Below are 17,199 nucleotides of genomic sequence, written 5' to 3'. Positions count from 1 at the left end.
AACCTCTCGATGGAGGAAGCCATGCACTCATAGGCCTGAGACATGGCAGCAGTTGTGGCATGGATGGATGCCTCCATCGTCTGCTCATGGATGCGCATGACCTCTGGCATCTCGGCCAGATGTTGCCTTACATCTCTCTGCAACTCCAGCATGCCCTGTGCTGCTGACACCAGTCTGTCATCATCCTAGGGCTCAACATGGGCCTGGCCAGCTACAGTCCTCCGACTGTCAGAGGCCTTGGCTGTCTCAGCCTCAGCCAGCTGCTCCAGTGTGTGTGAGGTGCTCTCACCAGCTTGTGACCCTGATTCTAATGCCGAATGGGTACCCACTGAGGTGAAAGTATCTGCGCTGGTGGTGTGTGTAGGAGATGGTGCATCCTCTGAGTGGTCCTCCTCCTCGGAGGTGGATGGCTGTCCCCCTGTGGCTGTGGACCCCAGCATACGGCAGCCTGCATGAGAGAATGCAAGCATGTGGGTTAGACTGTGCAGATCTCCTGTTGCCAGCCAAGTGTGATGTGGGTTTCCAACATTAATGCGCATACCAACGGGAGCGAATCATCACTTTGTAGCGCAGAGACTCCAGTCTCCCTGTCCAATATTGCATGGCCGCCCTGGGTGCCCACCAGCTCCAATGCCTCTTCCTTGGCGGAGGTGAGTGGATGCAGACCTGAGAGTCCTACGCCTGTCTGGGCCTTCTCCCTCCTATTATCAGCCCTCTTATCCTGCACGAGGATAGAGATAGTTGAGAATGGCAGTCAGATCAACATGACATTTATGCTGATGTCAGCCCCTTGTTCCCTACTGTGGGATCTGATGTATCTCATGCTGACACTCGCTGTAACTGGAGTTAACGGAGTATGAAGGAAGGTGGCCTGTGGCCGAGATGCAGCCATGCATCTGTCAGGATGAGATGAAACCCGAGCCCCTCGGCCATCGCCATTGCGGTGCTACCCTCCCCATGTCGTGCACTCTCCCCCATAGTCCCATGCAATCATCAAAAAGGTGAATGGTATGGAGCATTCAACTTGGCAGACTGCAGGAGGTCATTGGCCTTCTTCCTGCACTAGACCCAGTTGCATTGCGTGACCCCCAAGGCTGCTGACCTCCTCTGTGATCTCCACCCAGGCTTGCTTGGTCAGGTGGGAGGACCATTTGCCATCTCGGGGAAAGAGAACCTCTTACCTTTCCCTTGCAGCCAGGAGAAGAATCTGCAGGGAGGCATCACTGAACCATTGGGCCATCCTGTTTCTTGCCTCGGTCATCATCATCTTCTGCCCTCCTCGGGGGGTTGGTGGGGGGGGGTTGCGAGGAGTGGGGGGCTACAGGTACCAGTCAGACAGAGTTTTTAGCTGCACAAAACTGCAAATGACTCTGAGGCAGGAGTGAATGCAGGGCTGGCAGGCTTTTAAATATGGAGCCAACACCTGCTCTGGAGTTATCTGACGCCATAATCACCAACTCCCCTTTTGACCCCGTCACGTGACTGGGGGTGGGGGGAGGAGAGACCTGTGCCTCCACTATGCAAAATGGCCGCCACTACGTAAATGTGGTGGGGTGGATGCCAACACAATGATAAGGTTCCCCATGGCAGGCTGATGGAGAAAGTGAAGGCGCTTGGGGTCCAAGGTGTACTAGCGAGATGGATAAAGAACTGGCTGGGCAACAGGAGACAGAGAGTAGCAGTAGAAGGGAGTTTCTCAAAATGGAGACGTGTGACCAGTGGTGTTCCACAGGGATCCGTGCTGGGACCACTGTTGTTTGTGATATACATTAATGATTTGGAGGAAAGTATCGGTGGACTGATTAGCAAGTTTGCAGACGACACTAAGATTGGTGGAGTAGCAGATAGTGAAGGGGACTGTCAGAGAATACAGCAGAATATAGATAGATTGGAGAGTTGGGCAGAGAAATGGCAGATGGAGTTCAATCAGGGCAAATGCGAGGTGATGCATTTTGGAAGATCCAATTCAAGAGTGAACTATACAGTAAATGGAAAAGTCCTGGGGAAAATTGATGTCCAGAGAGATTTGGGTGTTCAGGTCCACTGTTCCCTGAAGGTGGCAACGCAGGTAAATAGAGTGGTCAAGAAGGCATACGGCATGCTTTCCTTCATCGGACGGGGCATTGAGTACAAGAGTTGGCAGGTCATGTTACAGTTGTATAGGACTTTGGTTCGGCCACATTTGGAATACTGCGTACAGTTCTGGTCGCCACATTATCAAAAGGATGTGGATGCTTTGGAGAGGGTGCAGAGGAGGTTCACCAGGATGTTGCCTGGTATGGAGGGCGCTAGCTATGAGGAGAGGTTGAGTAGATTAGGATTATTTTCATTAGAAAGACGGAGGTTGAGGGGGGACCTGATTGAGGTGTACAAAATCATGAGAGGTATAGACAGGGTGGATAGCAAGAGGCTTTTTCCCAGAGTGGGGGTTTCAATTACTAGAGGACACGAGTTCAAAGTGAAAGGGGAAAGGTTTAGGGGGGATATGCGTGGAAAGTTCTTTACGCAGAGGGTGGTGGGCACCTGGAACGCATTGCCAGCGGAGGTGGTAGATGCGGGCACGATGGAGTCTTTTAAGATGTATCTAGACAGATACATGAATGGGCAGGAAGAAAAGAGATACAGAACCTTAGAAAATAGGCGACATGTTTAGAGAGAGGATCTGGATCGGCGCAGGCTTGGAGGGCCGAAGGGCCTGTTCCTGTGCTGTAATTATCTTTGTTCTTTGTTCTTTTAACACGATAGACGAGACTGGTGCCCTGTTCCAGGCTTGCTGCCGATCCCAGTGGCAAGCTTATTAAATTCAGCCCCATGTTTGTGTTTGCTCCTTCCTCAAGTAAACCGTGCCAAAACACTGTGTTAAGTTAGAACTGGACATGATTTCCATCAGTGAAACTGTTTGTATTTTTTATATTCATTCTGGGGATGAAGGTGTCATTGGCAAGGCCTGTATTTGTTGCCCATCCCTAGTTGCCCTTGAGAAAATGGTGATGAACCTTCTTAAACTGTTATAGCCCGTTTAGTGGGAGAAGGAATTTTCCTCCACACAAGATCAGGGGGCAGGTTGTTCAACCTTGCCCGTCTAAGAGCGAAGTCCAAAGTACGGAAAGTCCGCATCAGGGACATCCTCTTTGCTGACGATGCTGCTTTAACATCTCACACTGAAGAGTGTCTGCAGAGTCTCATCGACAGGTTTGCGGCTGCCTGCAATGAATTTGGCCTAACCATCAGCCTCAAGAAAACAAACATCATGGGGCAGGACGTCAGAAATGCTCCATCCATCAATATTGGCGACCACGCTCTGGAAGTGGTTCAAGAGTTCACCTACCTCGGCTCAACTATCACCTGTCTCTAGATGCAGAAATCAACAAGCGCATGGGAAAGGCTTCCACTGCTATGTCCAGACTGGCCAAGAGAGTGTGGGAAAATGGCGCACTGACACAGAACACAAAAGTCCGAGTGTATCAAGCCTGTGTCCTCAGTACCTTGCTCTATGGCAGCGAGGCCTGGACAACGTATGTCAGCCAAGAGCGACGTCTCAATTCATTCCATCTTCGCTGCCTCCGGAGAATACTTGGCATCAGGTGGCAGTACCGTATCTCCAACACAGAAGTCCTCGAGGCAACCAACATCCCCAGCTTATACACACTACTGAGTCAGCGGCGCTTGAGATGGCTTGGCCATGTGAGCCACATGGAAGATGGCAGGATCCCCAAAGACACATTGTACAGCGAGCTCGCCACTGGTATCAGACCCATCAGCCGTCCATGTCTCCGCTTTAAAGACGTCTGCAAACGCGACATGAAATCCTGTGACATTGATCACAAGTCGTGGGAGTCAGTTGCCAGCGTTCGCCAGAGCTGGCGGGCAGCCATAAAGACGGGGCTAAAATGTGGCGAGTCGAAGAGACTTAGCAGTTGGCAGGAAAAAAGACAGAGGCGCAAGGGGAGAGCCAACTGTGTAACAGCCCCAACAATCAAACTTTTCTGCAGCACCTGTGGAAGAGCCTGTCACTCTAGAATTGGCCTTTATAGCCACACCAGGCGCTGCTCCACACACCACTGACCACCTCCAGGCACTTACCCATTGTCTCTCGAGATAAGGAGGCCAAAGAAAAAGTGAAAGTGAACGGTTTGCCAGGCTGCTTCAAAGGGCAGTTACGAGTTAACCACGTTTTAAATCCTTATGTATCATGACGGAATTAAAGAAGCCAATATTTTAAAATGCTCCTTACAATAGCAGCAACAATTTGCATTTATATAGTGCCTGTAACATAGAAAAATATCGTCAGAATGGCTTAATGAAACCTCAGTGTACTCATTCTACTTATTAAAAATCTCTCAAGTAGGTTTGGATATTTGTCTACAAATCAGTCACTAATTAAAAAAATAAACTCCATAATTTCAAGCTGATTGATAGAAAGGCTTTTGTTCTGTTATGTGCTCAGTACTGTGTCTCGCACTCAAAACTCATTCACTTGTAAGTCACTTTCATCAGGAAGCACTCATTTAAAATGATAAAGCATACATAATATGTCTGTGCCAAACACACACTCTCAGATCATCTTCCTGCCGATTTTAATTGTGTTCCACCCTGTTTAAAAGGTGATATCGCCCTTGCTGATAACTTCTCAATAGCACAATGTTGGATCAAGTTATAAGGAAATCATTCTACTTTTCCATTCTACAGGAAGACTTGCCATTGGGAAGGGCCAGGAAAAGGAAGGGGAAAAAATTCTCAGTCATGAAGCAGTGACCTAGGTTCTTGGTCTTGAAAACTTTTAGATTGCTCACCGGATTAAAATTCCTATTTTTTTAAATTGGAAAACGCTTATTGGCATGGCAACTAAGATGATAGATGGTGATAACAAGCAATGGGAGGGCAGATGATTGAAATGGCAAGTAAGACTGGGAAAAAATATATGACAGAATGCATATTGTTGTTGGATGTGTCAGGTTTTATAATGAGTGCTCAAGTGATGAGGCGAAAGGGCAGGCTCGCTGATATTGTTTGAGATGACCTATCTATTTCTAAAGGTTAGTCCTAATCAACTACTCATAGCGAGATCCTGGTTCATATTGTAGCTGTAGTTGAGAGCTCACTTGGAAGAGAGGCCCAGTCCTCAATAGCTGTCCTTGTCAATGACTCCATTCCCCCTTCTGGAACACTTCTTCATGCTGAATTAGATAATATGTAAAATTAGTGTCCTGTTCCACACAGAGCTGAACTTCACTGATCTCCTAATCGCCAGCTTCCATAAACTCCCAACTGTCCAAAGCTCAGTCCCCTGCAAGCCCAAAATATACTTCCTTAACTGTTAACCTCACTGACCTACATTGACTGCTGCAGCCCTACATATTACATTCAAAATACTCATTGCTGTCTTCAAATCCCTCCATGGTCTCACCTCACCATATCTCTGCTATCTTCTCCAACTTTATTTTTTCCTGTGCAGACCTCTGTCCTCTAACTCTGGCGTTTTGAGCATTGCTCACCTTCATCTCAGCATTAGTGCCACAGCCTTCAGCCACATCAGCTTTACTCTGGAAATCACTTCCTAAACCCCTCCACCATTCTACCCTTTAAAAAAAAAATAATTGATCATTTATCTCATTGATATCTGTGGAATTTTAGTGTGTGCAATTTGGCTGCTGTTTTTTTCTGCATTACCACAGTAAGGGAAAGATAATTTTAGTTGATGTATTTGCAAAACATGAGCACAACAGGAAGAGCTGAGGGGAAATAGGGACATCAAAAAGGTGCTTCACCACATGGTCAAAAGCTCCATTTGCTGATTGCAACTTCACATTGAATTTTATTCAGCTCCATATATTTTTTAGAAAGTCTGTTACAGGTTCTTTTCCCTAGTAGCTGCAGCCCATCAAAGTTTGGTAGTCGCAATAACAACTTGTATTTTCATAGCATCTTTGCCCTAAATATACCCAAGATACTTCACAAATAGGAACACATAAAGGAATGAACACTGTGCCATGGCCAGATAGATTAGGAGGGGTGAGTCAAAGCTTAATCAAAAAGATTTTAGAAAGAATTTTTATACCATCTTTCACAGGATGCCCCAAAGTGTTTCACAGTCAATGAATTACTTTTGAAGTGCAGTCACTATTTATGTAGGGAAATGACATAGCTAATTTGTACACAAGGTTCCAAAAACAGTAAGTGCCTAGTTAATCTGTTTTGGTGGTGTTGGTTGAGGGATGAAAGTTGGCCAGAACACCAGAAGAACTTCTTCCTCTTTGGAAAAAGTGCCATGGACAATTTTGCATTCAACGGAACAGGCAGATGGGGCCTCAGTTTAACATTTCATCCAAAAGAAGGCATCTCTGAAAACGCAGCACCCCCTCAGTACTGAACTGAAGTGTTAGCCTAAATTATGTGCTGAAGTCTTGGACTGAAATTTAGAAGAACTGAGGACACAAAGGATCAAAGGGGGAATTGTATTTGGACTTTCAGAAGGATTTTGATAAAGTCCCACATAGGAGGTTACTAAGCAAAATTAAAGTGCATGGGATTGGGGGTGATATACTAGCATGGATTGAGAATTGGGTAACAGGCAGAAAACAGAGAGTAAATGGGTCATTCTCAGGTTGGCATGCTGTGACTAGTGGATTACCGCAAGGATCAGCGCTTGGGTCCTAGCTGTTCACAATCTATATCAATGATTTGTATGTGGGGATCAGTTGTAATATTTATAAGTTTGCAGATGACACAAAACTTGGTGGGAATGTGTGTTGTGAGGAGGATGCAAAGAGGCTTCAAGGGAATTTGGACAGGCTGTGTGAGTGGGCAAGAACATGGCAGATGGAATATAATGTGGATAAGTGTGACGTTATCCACTTTGGTAGGAGGAACGGAGGTAGAGTATTTCTTAAGTGGTAAGAGATTGGAAAGTGTTGATTACAAAGGGGCCTAGGTGTCCTTGTTCATAAGTCACTGAAAGCTAACATACAGGTGCAGCAAGCAATTTGGAAGGCAAATGGTATGTTAGCCTTTATCGCCAGAGGTTTTAAGTACAGGAGTAAAGAAGTCTTGCTTCAATTGTATAGAGCATTGATGAGGCCGCACCTGGAATATTGTCTGCAGTTCTGGTCACCTTGCCTGAGGAAGGATATATTTGCCATAGAGGGAGTGCAGCAGAGGTTCACCAAACTGATTCCTGGGATGGTGGATTGTACTATGAGGAGAGATTGAGGAGGTTGGGCCTGTATACTCTGGAGTTTAGAAGAATGAGAGGCGATCTCATAGAAACTTAGAAAATTCTTAAAGGGATAGACAGGGTAGATGTAGAAAGGGTGTTTCCCCTGGCTGTGGGGTCCAGGGGACACAATCTCAGAATAAAGAGCAAGCCATTTAGGACTGAGATGAGGAGGAACTTCTTCACTCACAGGGTGGTGAATCTTTGGAATTCTCTGTCCCAGAGGGTGGTGGAAGCTCAGTCACTGAGTAAGTTCAAGACAGAGATCAATAGATTTGCTAATAGTTGCTAATGGCATCAAAGGATATGGGGATAGTGCGGGAATATGGCATTGAGGTAGACGATCTGCCACAATCTAGAATGACGGAGCGGACTCATGGGCTGAAAGGCCTACTCCTGCTTCTATGTTCCTATCATACAACATAGAAGGAGGTTATTCAGCCCCAAAAATGCCTGTGGCAACTCTTTGAACACCTCCCTTAAATCTACACTTAATTTTCTCTGTTGTAAAGAGAACAATTCTAGCTTCTCTAGTCTCTCTACACAACTGAAGTCCCTCGTCCCTAGAATCATTCTAGCAAATCTCTTCTGCTCCCTCCTTGACATCATTCCTTAAGTGTGGTGCCTTGAATTGGACACAATACTCCAACTGAGGCCTACCCAACAGTATGTAAAGGTTTAGCATAAGTCTTAAACACTTAATCTAGGCTTTACTTCAGTCAGCACCAGTAAGTGCATTTGCTTGAGACACTGCCTTATAGACAAAATGCTAAACTGAGACTCTGTCTGCTGACTCCAGTGATTGAGATGGATGTTACTAATCACATAACACTATTTTAAATTGAGCAGGTTGTTTCATGGTGTTCTGCTCAATATAACCCCTTCAGCCAATACTACCGAAAGCAAATTAACTGTTTATTCACATCATTGTTGACTGGAAATTAATTCTGTGTATAAGATAATGGATGACTCATAAAACAACTTGCATTTATGTTGTAATTTTAATGCAGTGAAGCATCCAAAGGTGCTTCATAGGAGTATTCTCAAGCAAAATTTGGGACTGAGCCTCATAAGGAAATATTAGGATAGGTGACCAAAATTTGGTCGAAGAGTTAAGTTGGTTTACAGAGCATCTTAAAGCAAGAGCTAGCATTAGGAAGATAGAGATGTTCAGAGAGGGAGTCCAGAGCTTAGGGCCTAGGCAGCTGAAGGCATGGCTGCCAATGCTACAGCAGTTAAAATCAGCGATGCGCAAGAGGCCAGAATTTGGAGGAGCGCAGAGATCTCGGAAGGCTGTGGGGCTGGAGGAGGCTGTAGAGCTAGGGATGGAGGAATTTGAAAACATGCATGAGACTTTTAAAATCAAAGCACTGTTAATTGGCCGCCACTGGCAAAATGCCACCACAGTCCTGCTGCCTGCCGGAGGGGGTCGGCTCCTGCTTTTGCCCCCAGTGGAGGGACTTGCAGTTCCTCAGAAAAATTCAGCCGCATGGTTCCAGCTACTGATTGTCATCTGGTCATAGATTTCTTACAGTGCTAAAGTCAGAATGCTGATTGAGGCCAGAAACAGTCTTTGTTGTGATATTACTTAGGGTGGAATAACTTGCCAACATTCACTAGCAGGGCTCACAAATGATGAATGGTGATTTAGGGAAGTTATCAGAGGGCTGCTAGTGCCTGTGGCATGTTAGAAAGGAGTTTGGCCCTTCACAAGAACAAAAAGTAAAGGGAGAGTGTCACTAACTGCTAACTAGTTTATGACTGTTCCTGATAGGATCACTAAGTTCATTAAAAACGTGCACTCATGATGTAGAAAAAAATCCCTAGGCTCTTCATAGAGATTTAATCAAACAATAAGTGAATGATGAGGCAAAGAAGAATTTCCTACGAAAGGGTGACTAAAATCTTGGTCAAAGATGGGTTTTAAGGAGGGTCTGAAAGAACTACAGTGTGAAGAGGTAGAGGGTTTTAGGGAAGGAATTCCAGAGCATGGGACCTAGATGCCTGAAGGCATGCCCACCAATAGTGAGATGAAGGGAATGAGGGATGCACAGAAGACCATGATCATTAGAATAGAGAGTTTGGGAGTGGAGCAAGGGGGCGGGGGGATTTGTAGGACTGGAGGTGTTTACAGAGTTAGGGAGGACTGAGGCAATGACGAGAAATAAATATGAGGATGAAACTAAAATTTTCCTCTTCTCAGTTTCATGCTAATCAATGAATTCAGGACCAGATAGCTTCCCCAATAACCAGCTCCTGTTTGAGAATCTGATGAGACCATTTATCACTTTTGTATAAAACACACCGTATCTAGATTTTGTTTTGAGCTTCTTCAGTCTTGATCAGGACTGATCATTTCCTACTGGCTAACCTTGTTGCTTTTGGCACACTAAGTTTTTCCCCACACAATAATAGAAATCCTTTGACATTAGCTGCAATTATTTGAAACCAGTGGATTTTTCCTGTCTGCATATGTTGGCTGTCACGCAGGAATGTGACTCATGAATTGGTTCAGTTGCCCTCAGATCTTAGTTCCAATTTTTTTTAGCATTAAAATTCAGAAAAGCATTTACCAGCTCATTCATGATATTGGAATATTCCTCAATGCAAAAGGTTTAACCGAGTCCAACCAACTAACCAAGAAAGACAAAGATCAGAGAGCAGTTCAGTGTCATTGATGGAGTGTCATATCAGTGGAGGGTAATGTTTTTCATGTAAATTTTAAGTTGTGTAGTGATTATGCAGTGGTAATCATGATCAAACTTATGTTTTTAGTGCATGTACTAGTCAGAGTTTGCATGTGTTATCAGGTAGTTCTATCTACCACAGACTAGGTACTGACTCATAAACCCTGATGCTTACTGAAGAATACGGGCTCCCTCCTTCCAGGAACCCAGTTGAGGTTTTACCAGAGCAACTGAGTGCCAGGAAGCTTTTTGAAGTCCAACAATGAAACCACAAGGCAAGAAAAGCTTCATTACATAGAGGCTAAGTGTTGAAAAAACTTTTATATCCGTGAGTTTACAGAAAAATTAAGCAGAAATATAATATTTGAAATGGAATGCACCACTTAAGACATCCTAGGAGGATCCTAGATTACCTACTAATGTTGGGTAAATCCTTGGGGACAAAAAAGTTTAACGGATAGCAGTGAAAATTGACACATGAACCTTGCTGTTATTAGGTTCCAATGATCACAGTAACAGTTTGTAGTATGTATAATTGTTTCCTAATGCTACAGCTCGATACTCACTGTTCAATACCATTCCAAGACAATTAATTGGCATCCCTTCCACCACCTTAAACATCCACTTCCTTTACCACTGGCACATCGTGGCTGCAGTGTGTGCTATCTACAGGAAGTACTTCAGCAACTGCCAAGGCTTTTTCGACAGCAACTTATAAGGCAAGTGGGCTCCACCACTTAGGAGGACGAAGGGCAGCATGTGGAATAGCATCACCTCCAAGTTCTGCACCAAGTCACACACCATCCTGATTTGGTATATGCTGTCATTCCTTCATCGTCGCTCGGCCAAAATTCTGAATTCCCTACCTAACAGAACTATGAGAGTACCTTCACCACATGGACTGCAGTATTTCAAGATGAAAGCACACTACCACCTTCTCAAGGAATGAGCAATAAATGCTGGCCTTGCTAGCAACACTCATATCCAGAGAATACATATTTTTTTAAAACTACAGGCTGACAGGTCTATTTAACTACGACCAAATATTGCTGCTATAGTTTTACTGTGTTTTTTTGCATGAACTTTGAAGTGATTCACTTCATATAGTTATTTTCTCGTCATAGGTGCCAACATTTTGAGAGACTCTGCAGGGAATGTCAAACTGGGTGATTTTGGAGCCAGCAAACGTTTGCAGACTATTTGTATGTCGGGGACAGGGATTAAATCAGTAACTGGAACACCCTACTGGATGAGCCCCGAGGTTATCAGCGGAGAAGGATACGGCAGGAAAGCAGATGTCTGGTAAGCATTATACTGAGGGCAACGTGAATGGAAAATAATTAGGGGTTGTGATTTTTTTTTTTTATCCAAACATTTCTTGTGCTTATGAAGGTAACTGCCTAAGTTGATTGATCCAGAAAAATTGTTCATAATGATGAAGGGTTAAATGTCAAAACATTTGTTGAGATTACCCTTCAAAACACGGAGATGATAAAGGCAATTCTTTGTGGAGTTCAATCTCTTGGTCTTTGCTGTCTCAGCTGGGACACTAGTAGTTCAGTTGCAATTGACATCATGTCCTTCAGTTGGCCTATGACCTCTATTGTATTGTTTGGGCTTCGGGTGAGAACAGGATTCAGCAATGGTACTCCTTCATGCAATTGATACTCACTGTTTGGGTTCACTCATGAAGTATGGGTGACATTTTGGTGAATGCTAGTGGAACTTCACCTAAGTAGAGAGTAGGGATAAATGATACATTGCATATAAGCACTTCCATGCTGTGCTGATTCAGTAAACAAACCAAGTGACAACAGTGCTGTTACATTATGATTTATGTGTGTGTGTTTTAATATGTTTTTCTTTTTATTTATAAAGGAGTGTAGGCTGCACCATTGTGGAAATGCTGACCGAGAAGCCTCCCTGGGCAGAGTTCGAAGCCATGGCCGCCATCTTCAAAATTGCCACCCAGCCAACCAAGCCCCAGCTTCCAAATAGTGTCTCAAACTCATGCCGTGGGTTCCTGAAGCAAATATTTGTAGAGGAGAAACGGAGACCATCTGCAGAGGAACTTCTGAGCCACACCTTTGTTCAGTATAACCTCTAGTCAAGTGTTCATTGGAGCTGTGGAGTGTTGTAACACCACTGAGTAGGACTTTGAAATGACTCCCAACTCTTTTACAGCTTTCCAAAGAAATGGTTTTTTAGCCTTGTATATATTGTTTATAAAAAAAAATACACATAACAAATTCATGCAGTTGCACGTTCTGCTTTTTCCTTCCTGTGACACTCTCATATTTGTAAGAAATCCCTATAGTCTCTGGGAGGAATGATTTGAGTCAGTCATGAGATAGGAAAACTGGAAAAAATCCATTAAAAACTCAGAATTTGCGCTTAGCTTTTTGTGTTCTCTGCGGTTTTTCCAAAACAAGACTGTCTCATGTTCCTGGAGTCTAAAATGCAACTGAGCAGTGTGTGCGACAGTTGAATGACGTCACAGTGTGACTGACATTATAATTCCTTACCAAAAGGAAGCATGTCGTCAAAATGTCCCCGGACTCTTTTTCCATTTTGCGTTTCTACATTCGGGCAAACAAGGGAAAGACGAACCAGATTTTTGATGCACTAGGAGCACAATCAACTGATTTAACAAGACATGTCAGTCTCCTGGTACTGAAATACGCTGTTGCTGAGCCTTTCCTTATCATTTTTTCTATTCAATTACTACCGGGCTGTATATAATACTGAAATTTAAATATAGCTTTGTTTACTTGAGTGCCATGTTGAATTTTGTAAAAAAAAAAAATCCTCCTTTCACTGGATGGAATTAAAGGATCATTGAAATGTCTGAATAATTTTCCTAATGGCGACGTATATGAAATATTAGTTTAGTTTAGTTTAGAGATACAGCACTGAAACAGGCCCTTCGGCCCACCGAGTCCGTGCCGACCATCAACCACCCATTTATACTAATCCTACACTAATTCCATATTCCTACCACATCTCCACCTGTCCCTATATTTCCCTACCACCTACCTATACTAGGGGCAATTTTATAATGGCCAATTTACCTATCAACCTGCAAGTCTTTGGCATGTGGGAGGAAACCGGAGCACCCGGAGGAAACCCACGCAGACACAGGGAGAACTTGCAAACTCCACACAGGCAGTACCCAGAATTGAACCCAGGTCGCTGGAACTGTGAGGCTGCGGTGCTAACCACTGCGCCACTGTGCCGCCCATGCGCCACTGTGCCGCCCATTGTTAACATCTGAGGGAAGTAAGGGTGGAAATTGCAGAGGACTTGTATAAGGGGGTGGTGCCGACGAACTGGAAGATTCAAATATTAAATTCTTCTTTAAAAAAGGAGGAAGGAATAAACCCAGCAACTACAAGCCAGTCAAACTAGTGTCTGTGGTGGGAAAACTTTTAGAGACATTAGCTGGAATTTTACGCCACCCCAACGAGTGGGATGGTGGCGGGGGAGTGGCATAACATGGAGCGGGAGACTCCAGGAGGCTTTCCTGACCCGCTCTTGTGGAGCCCTTTACGTGGAGCGGAGGGGGTCGGGAGGTGGGGGGGCGATAAATGGCCTCTTGCCCCAGGCCAATCAAGGCCCTTAAGTGGCCACTTAAGGGACTTCGCCTGCCTCCACGCGGATTTTACGTGTGGCAAGCGGGCATCCTGGAGTCTAGAAAAGCCACCTGGGAAACCTAGGCAGCTGCTAACGGCCCCCGCTATCTCAACCAGCCCCAGCATGCCCCCCTTCCCCTAACTGACCGCCCTTGCCTCGCCGGGGCCCGGCTGCTTACCCCCGGCGAGGCAACCAAAATTTACCTTAACTCCTGGCTCGATGTCTTCCTCTGCGATTGGCTGGGCTACAGTCCCAGCAGTGGCCAGCAGCTCAATGAGGCGGGACATCTGAGTCCTGCTCGGAACAATTAAAGCCCGGGGACCTGTAAAATACGGAATGGATCCCCAGGAGAGACAGAAGCGTGTTCGCCACCAACAATTCAGTCGGTGACCAGCTGCCGTCCGCCCATGTAAAATCCTGGCCATTGACAAACTTCATTTTCCGAAGTGGTGCTAAGGTGGCCTAGTGCCGCTTTGCTGAAGTCCGCTTTGCCATCAGCCACTTCTGGCATCGCCTGCACAGCGCTCTATCGTGAAAAGAGCACCCACAAGGGTGTCCCTAGCATGCTATTCAATGTTATGAATCGGCACTAGCTTGATGGCAAATAGCCCATGGTCACACCATTTGCAACTTTCACTTCTTGTCACATCTCAGGATGTGGGTGAAAGGGGAGTTGAGAAGGGGCATTAGGCAGTAACTTACCATCATCCTGGATGGCCTTGGTGGCACCAGATGCCACAAATTCTGTTGCTGCTGGCCACATGCTTCAAAGCATCATCTCCTTGAAGAGGCTCAGGATGGAGTCATGCCAGCTTTTCCTGCTGGTTCTTTGGGTCTCCCTGCTGTTATGGGCAACCTCATTCTGCTAGAGAGAAAGAAGCATGTCAGTGCTTATGTTGCACTCTGTTTGGATGATGTACCTGCCATAGCTGGAGTATGTGGAGGCAGCAAGAGGTAGATCTGAGGCAGGCATCACAATATGTGAATCTGAATGGTAGGTGTGAATCCTGATGTTAGTGAGTACCACTTGGGTGTGATGGGTGTGCGGTGCACTGAACAGCTTGAGAGGTTGGTGGTGTGGTGGGTTTCAGATATCATTGGTCACACATGTGAGATCACTAAACTTCTTGAGGCACTGCTGCCAGGTTCTCAGGGCCAGACTCCAGGTACTCACCTCCCTTGCCACATGCTCCACTCCTTTCGAAGGACACTGAGAGAGGGCCTCCCATCTGGCGCAAAAGTAAAACGTGAAAGGTAGCCAAACCATGGCTTAGAAGGGAAATTAGCGATAGCATTAGATCCAAGGAAGATGCATATAAATTCACCAGAAAAAACAAGAGACCTGAGGATTGGGAGCAGTTTAGAATTCAGCAAAGGAGGACCAAGGGATTGAGCAAGAAGGGTAAAACAGAGTACGAGAGCAAGCTTGCGGGGAACATAAAAACTGACTGAAAAAGTTTCTATAGGTATGTGAAGAGAAAAAGATTAGTGAAGACAAATGTAGGTCCCTTACAGTCAGAGACAGGGGAATTTATTATGGAGAACAAAGAAATGGCTGACCAAGTAAATGCATACTTTGGTTCTGTCTTCACAAAGGAGGACCCAAATATCATACCAGAAATGTTGGGAAACACAGGGTTTAGTGAGAGAGAACTGAAGGAAATCAGTATTAGTAGAGAAATGGTGTTGGGGAAATTGATGGGATTGAAGGCCGATAAATCCCCAGGGCCTGATGGTCTGCATCCCAGAGTACTTAAGGAAGTGGCCCTAGAAATAGTGAATGCATTGGTGGTCATCTTCCAAGATTCTACAGACTATGGAACAGTTCCTACAGATTGGAGGGTAGTTAATGTAACCCCACTATTTAAAAAGGGAGGTAGAAAGAAAGCAGGGAATTATGGACCAGTCAGCCTGACGTCAGTAGTGGGGAAAATTCTAGAGTCCATTATCAAAGATTTTATAGCAGAGCACTTGGAGAACAGTGGTAGAATCGGACAGAGTCAGCATGGATTTACGAAAGGGAAATCATGCTTGACAAATCTACTAGAATTCTTCGAGGATGTAACTAGTAGAGTTGATAAGGGGGAGCCAGTGGATGTGGTTTATTTGGACTTTCAGAAAGCTTTCGACCAAGTCCCGGATAAGAGATTAGCGTGTAAAATTAAAGCGCACGGGATTGGGGGTAGTGTATTGCGATGGATAGAAAATTGGTTGGCAGACAGGAAACAAAGAGTAGGGATAAATGGGTCTTTTTCCGAATGGCAGGCAGTGACTAGTGGAGTACCGCAGGAATTGGTGCTGGGACCCCAGCTATTCACAATATATATTAATGATTTAGAACTAAATGTAATATCTCCAAATTTGCAGATGACGCAAAAGTGGGTGAAAGGGTGAGTTGTGAGGAGGATGCAGAAAGGCTTCAGAGTGATTTGGACAAGTTGAGTGAGTGGGCAAATGCATGGCAGATGCAGTATAATATGGATAAATGTGAGGTTATCCACTTTGGTAGCAAAAACGGGAAGGCAGATTATTATCTGACTGGCTATAAACTGAGAGAGGGGAATATGCAATGAGGCCTGGGTGTTCTTTTACACCAGTCGATGAAGGTAAGCATGCAGGTGCAACAGGTGGCAAAAAAGGCAAATGGTATGTTTACCTTAATAGCGAGAGGATTCAAGTATAGGTGCAGGGATGTCTTGATGCAATTATACAGGGCCTTGGTGAGGTCACACCTGGAATATTGTGTGCAGTTTTGGTCTCCTTATCTGAGCAAGGATGTTCTTGCTATAGAGGGAGTGCAGCAAAGGTTTACTAGACTGATCCCTGGGATGGTGGGACTGACGTATGAGGAGAGATTGAATCGGTTAGGATTATATTTGCTGGAGTTCAGAAGAGTGAGGGGGGACCTCATAGAAACCTATAAAATTGTAACAGGGCATGACAGGGTAGATGCAGGAAGGATGTTCCCGATGGTGGGGAGTCCAGAACCAGGGGTCATAGTCTAAGGATACGGGGTAAACCATTCAGGATTGAGATAAGGAGACATTTCTTCACTCAGAGTGGCGAGCCTGTGAAATTCGCTACCACAGAAAGCAGTTGAGGCCAAAACATTGTATGTTTTCACGAAGGAGTTAGATATAGCTCTTGGGTTTAAAGGGATCAAAGGATATGGGGCGAAAGCGGGAACAGGTTACTGTGTTGGATGATCAGCCATGATCATAATGAATGGCGGAGCAGGCTCGAAGGGCCGAATGGCCTATTCCTGCTCCTATTTTCTATGTACTCTACATCTCTCAGAAACCTGACCTCTTCTGCACTCCAGCAGTGTCAGTAGAGCCTCCAACGTGGTGTCACTAAATCTTGGAGCACCCTCCCTTGCCTGGTGTGCCATTTTTCTTGATCTTCAGTGTTCCAAAATCACTTGCTGTCAGCCTTCAGTTCAGTGTTGCAGCTTCCCTTTAATAGGATCAGTCTGCCTTTAAGAGCTGGAGACTAGTTGCAACACATGGATGCCTTGTGAGCTGTCAGGCCCTACATTTTGCTGCCAGGCAGCCAGCAGGATGGCAGATGTTCGGGCCCAGGCTACAATAATGGTAATGAGGCACCAGCACAAAATTTACATGTTGGCCTCCACCAACGAAACCAGTGTGGCAGGTAGTGAATTGC

The 17,199-nt window shown here is 45.2% G+C and overlaps 1 protein-coding gene across 6 annotated transcripts in view; it reads left to right on the top strand.

Moving 5' to 3' along the window:
* map3k22 (mitogen-activated protein kinase kinase kinase 22) overlaps positions 1-12,743 on the top strand; it is a 138,351-nt gene extending 125,608 nt beyond the window's left edge. For all 6 annotated transcript variants that reach the window (XM_068031424.1, XM_068031427.1, XM_068031422.1 and 3 more), the window contains 2 exons: positions 11,025-11,202; positions 11,779-12,743. In XM_068031424.1, the coding sequence (XP_067887525.1) occupies positions 11,025-11,202; positions 11,779-12,007 (407 nt within the window). In that variant the 3' untranslated portion in view covers positions 12,008-12,743. The remainder of the gene's footprint in view (positions 1-11,024; positions 11,203-11,778) is intronic.
* The last annotated feature ends 4,456 nt before the right edge of the window (positions 12,744-17,199 follow it).

This window comes from Heterodontus francisci, chromosome 5 (genome assembly GCF_036365525.1).
Source record: "Heterodontus francisci isolate sHetFra1 chromosome 5, sHetFra1.hap1, whole genome shotgun sequence".
Taxonomy (NCBI): Eukaryota; Metazoa; Chordata; class Chondrichthyes; order Heterodontiformes; family Heterodontidae; genus Heterodontus; species Heterodontus francisci.
This window is presented reverse-complemented; position numbering and strand designations above follow the sequence as displayed.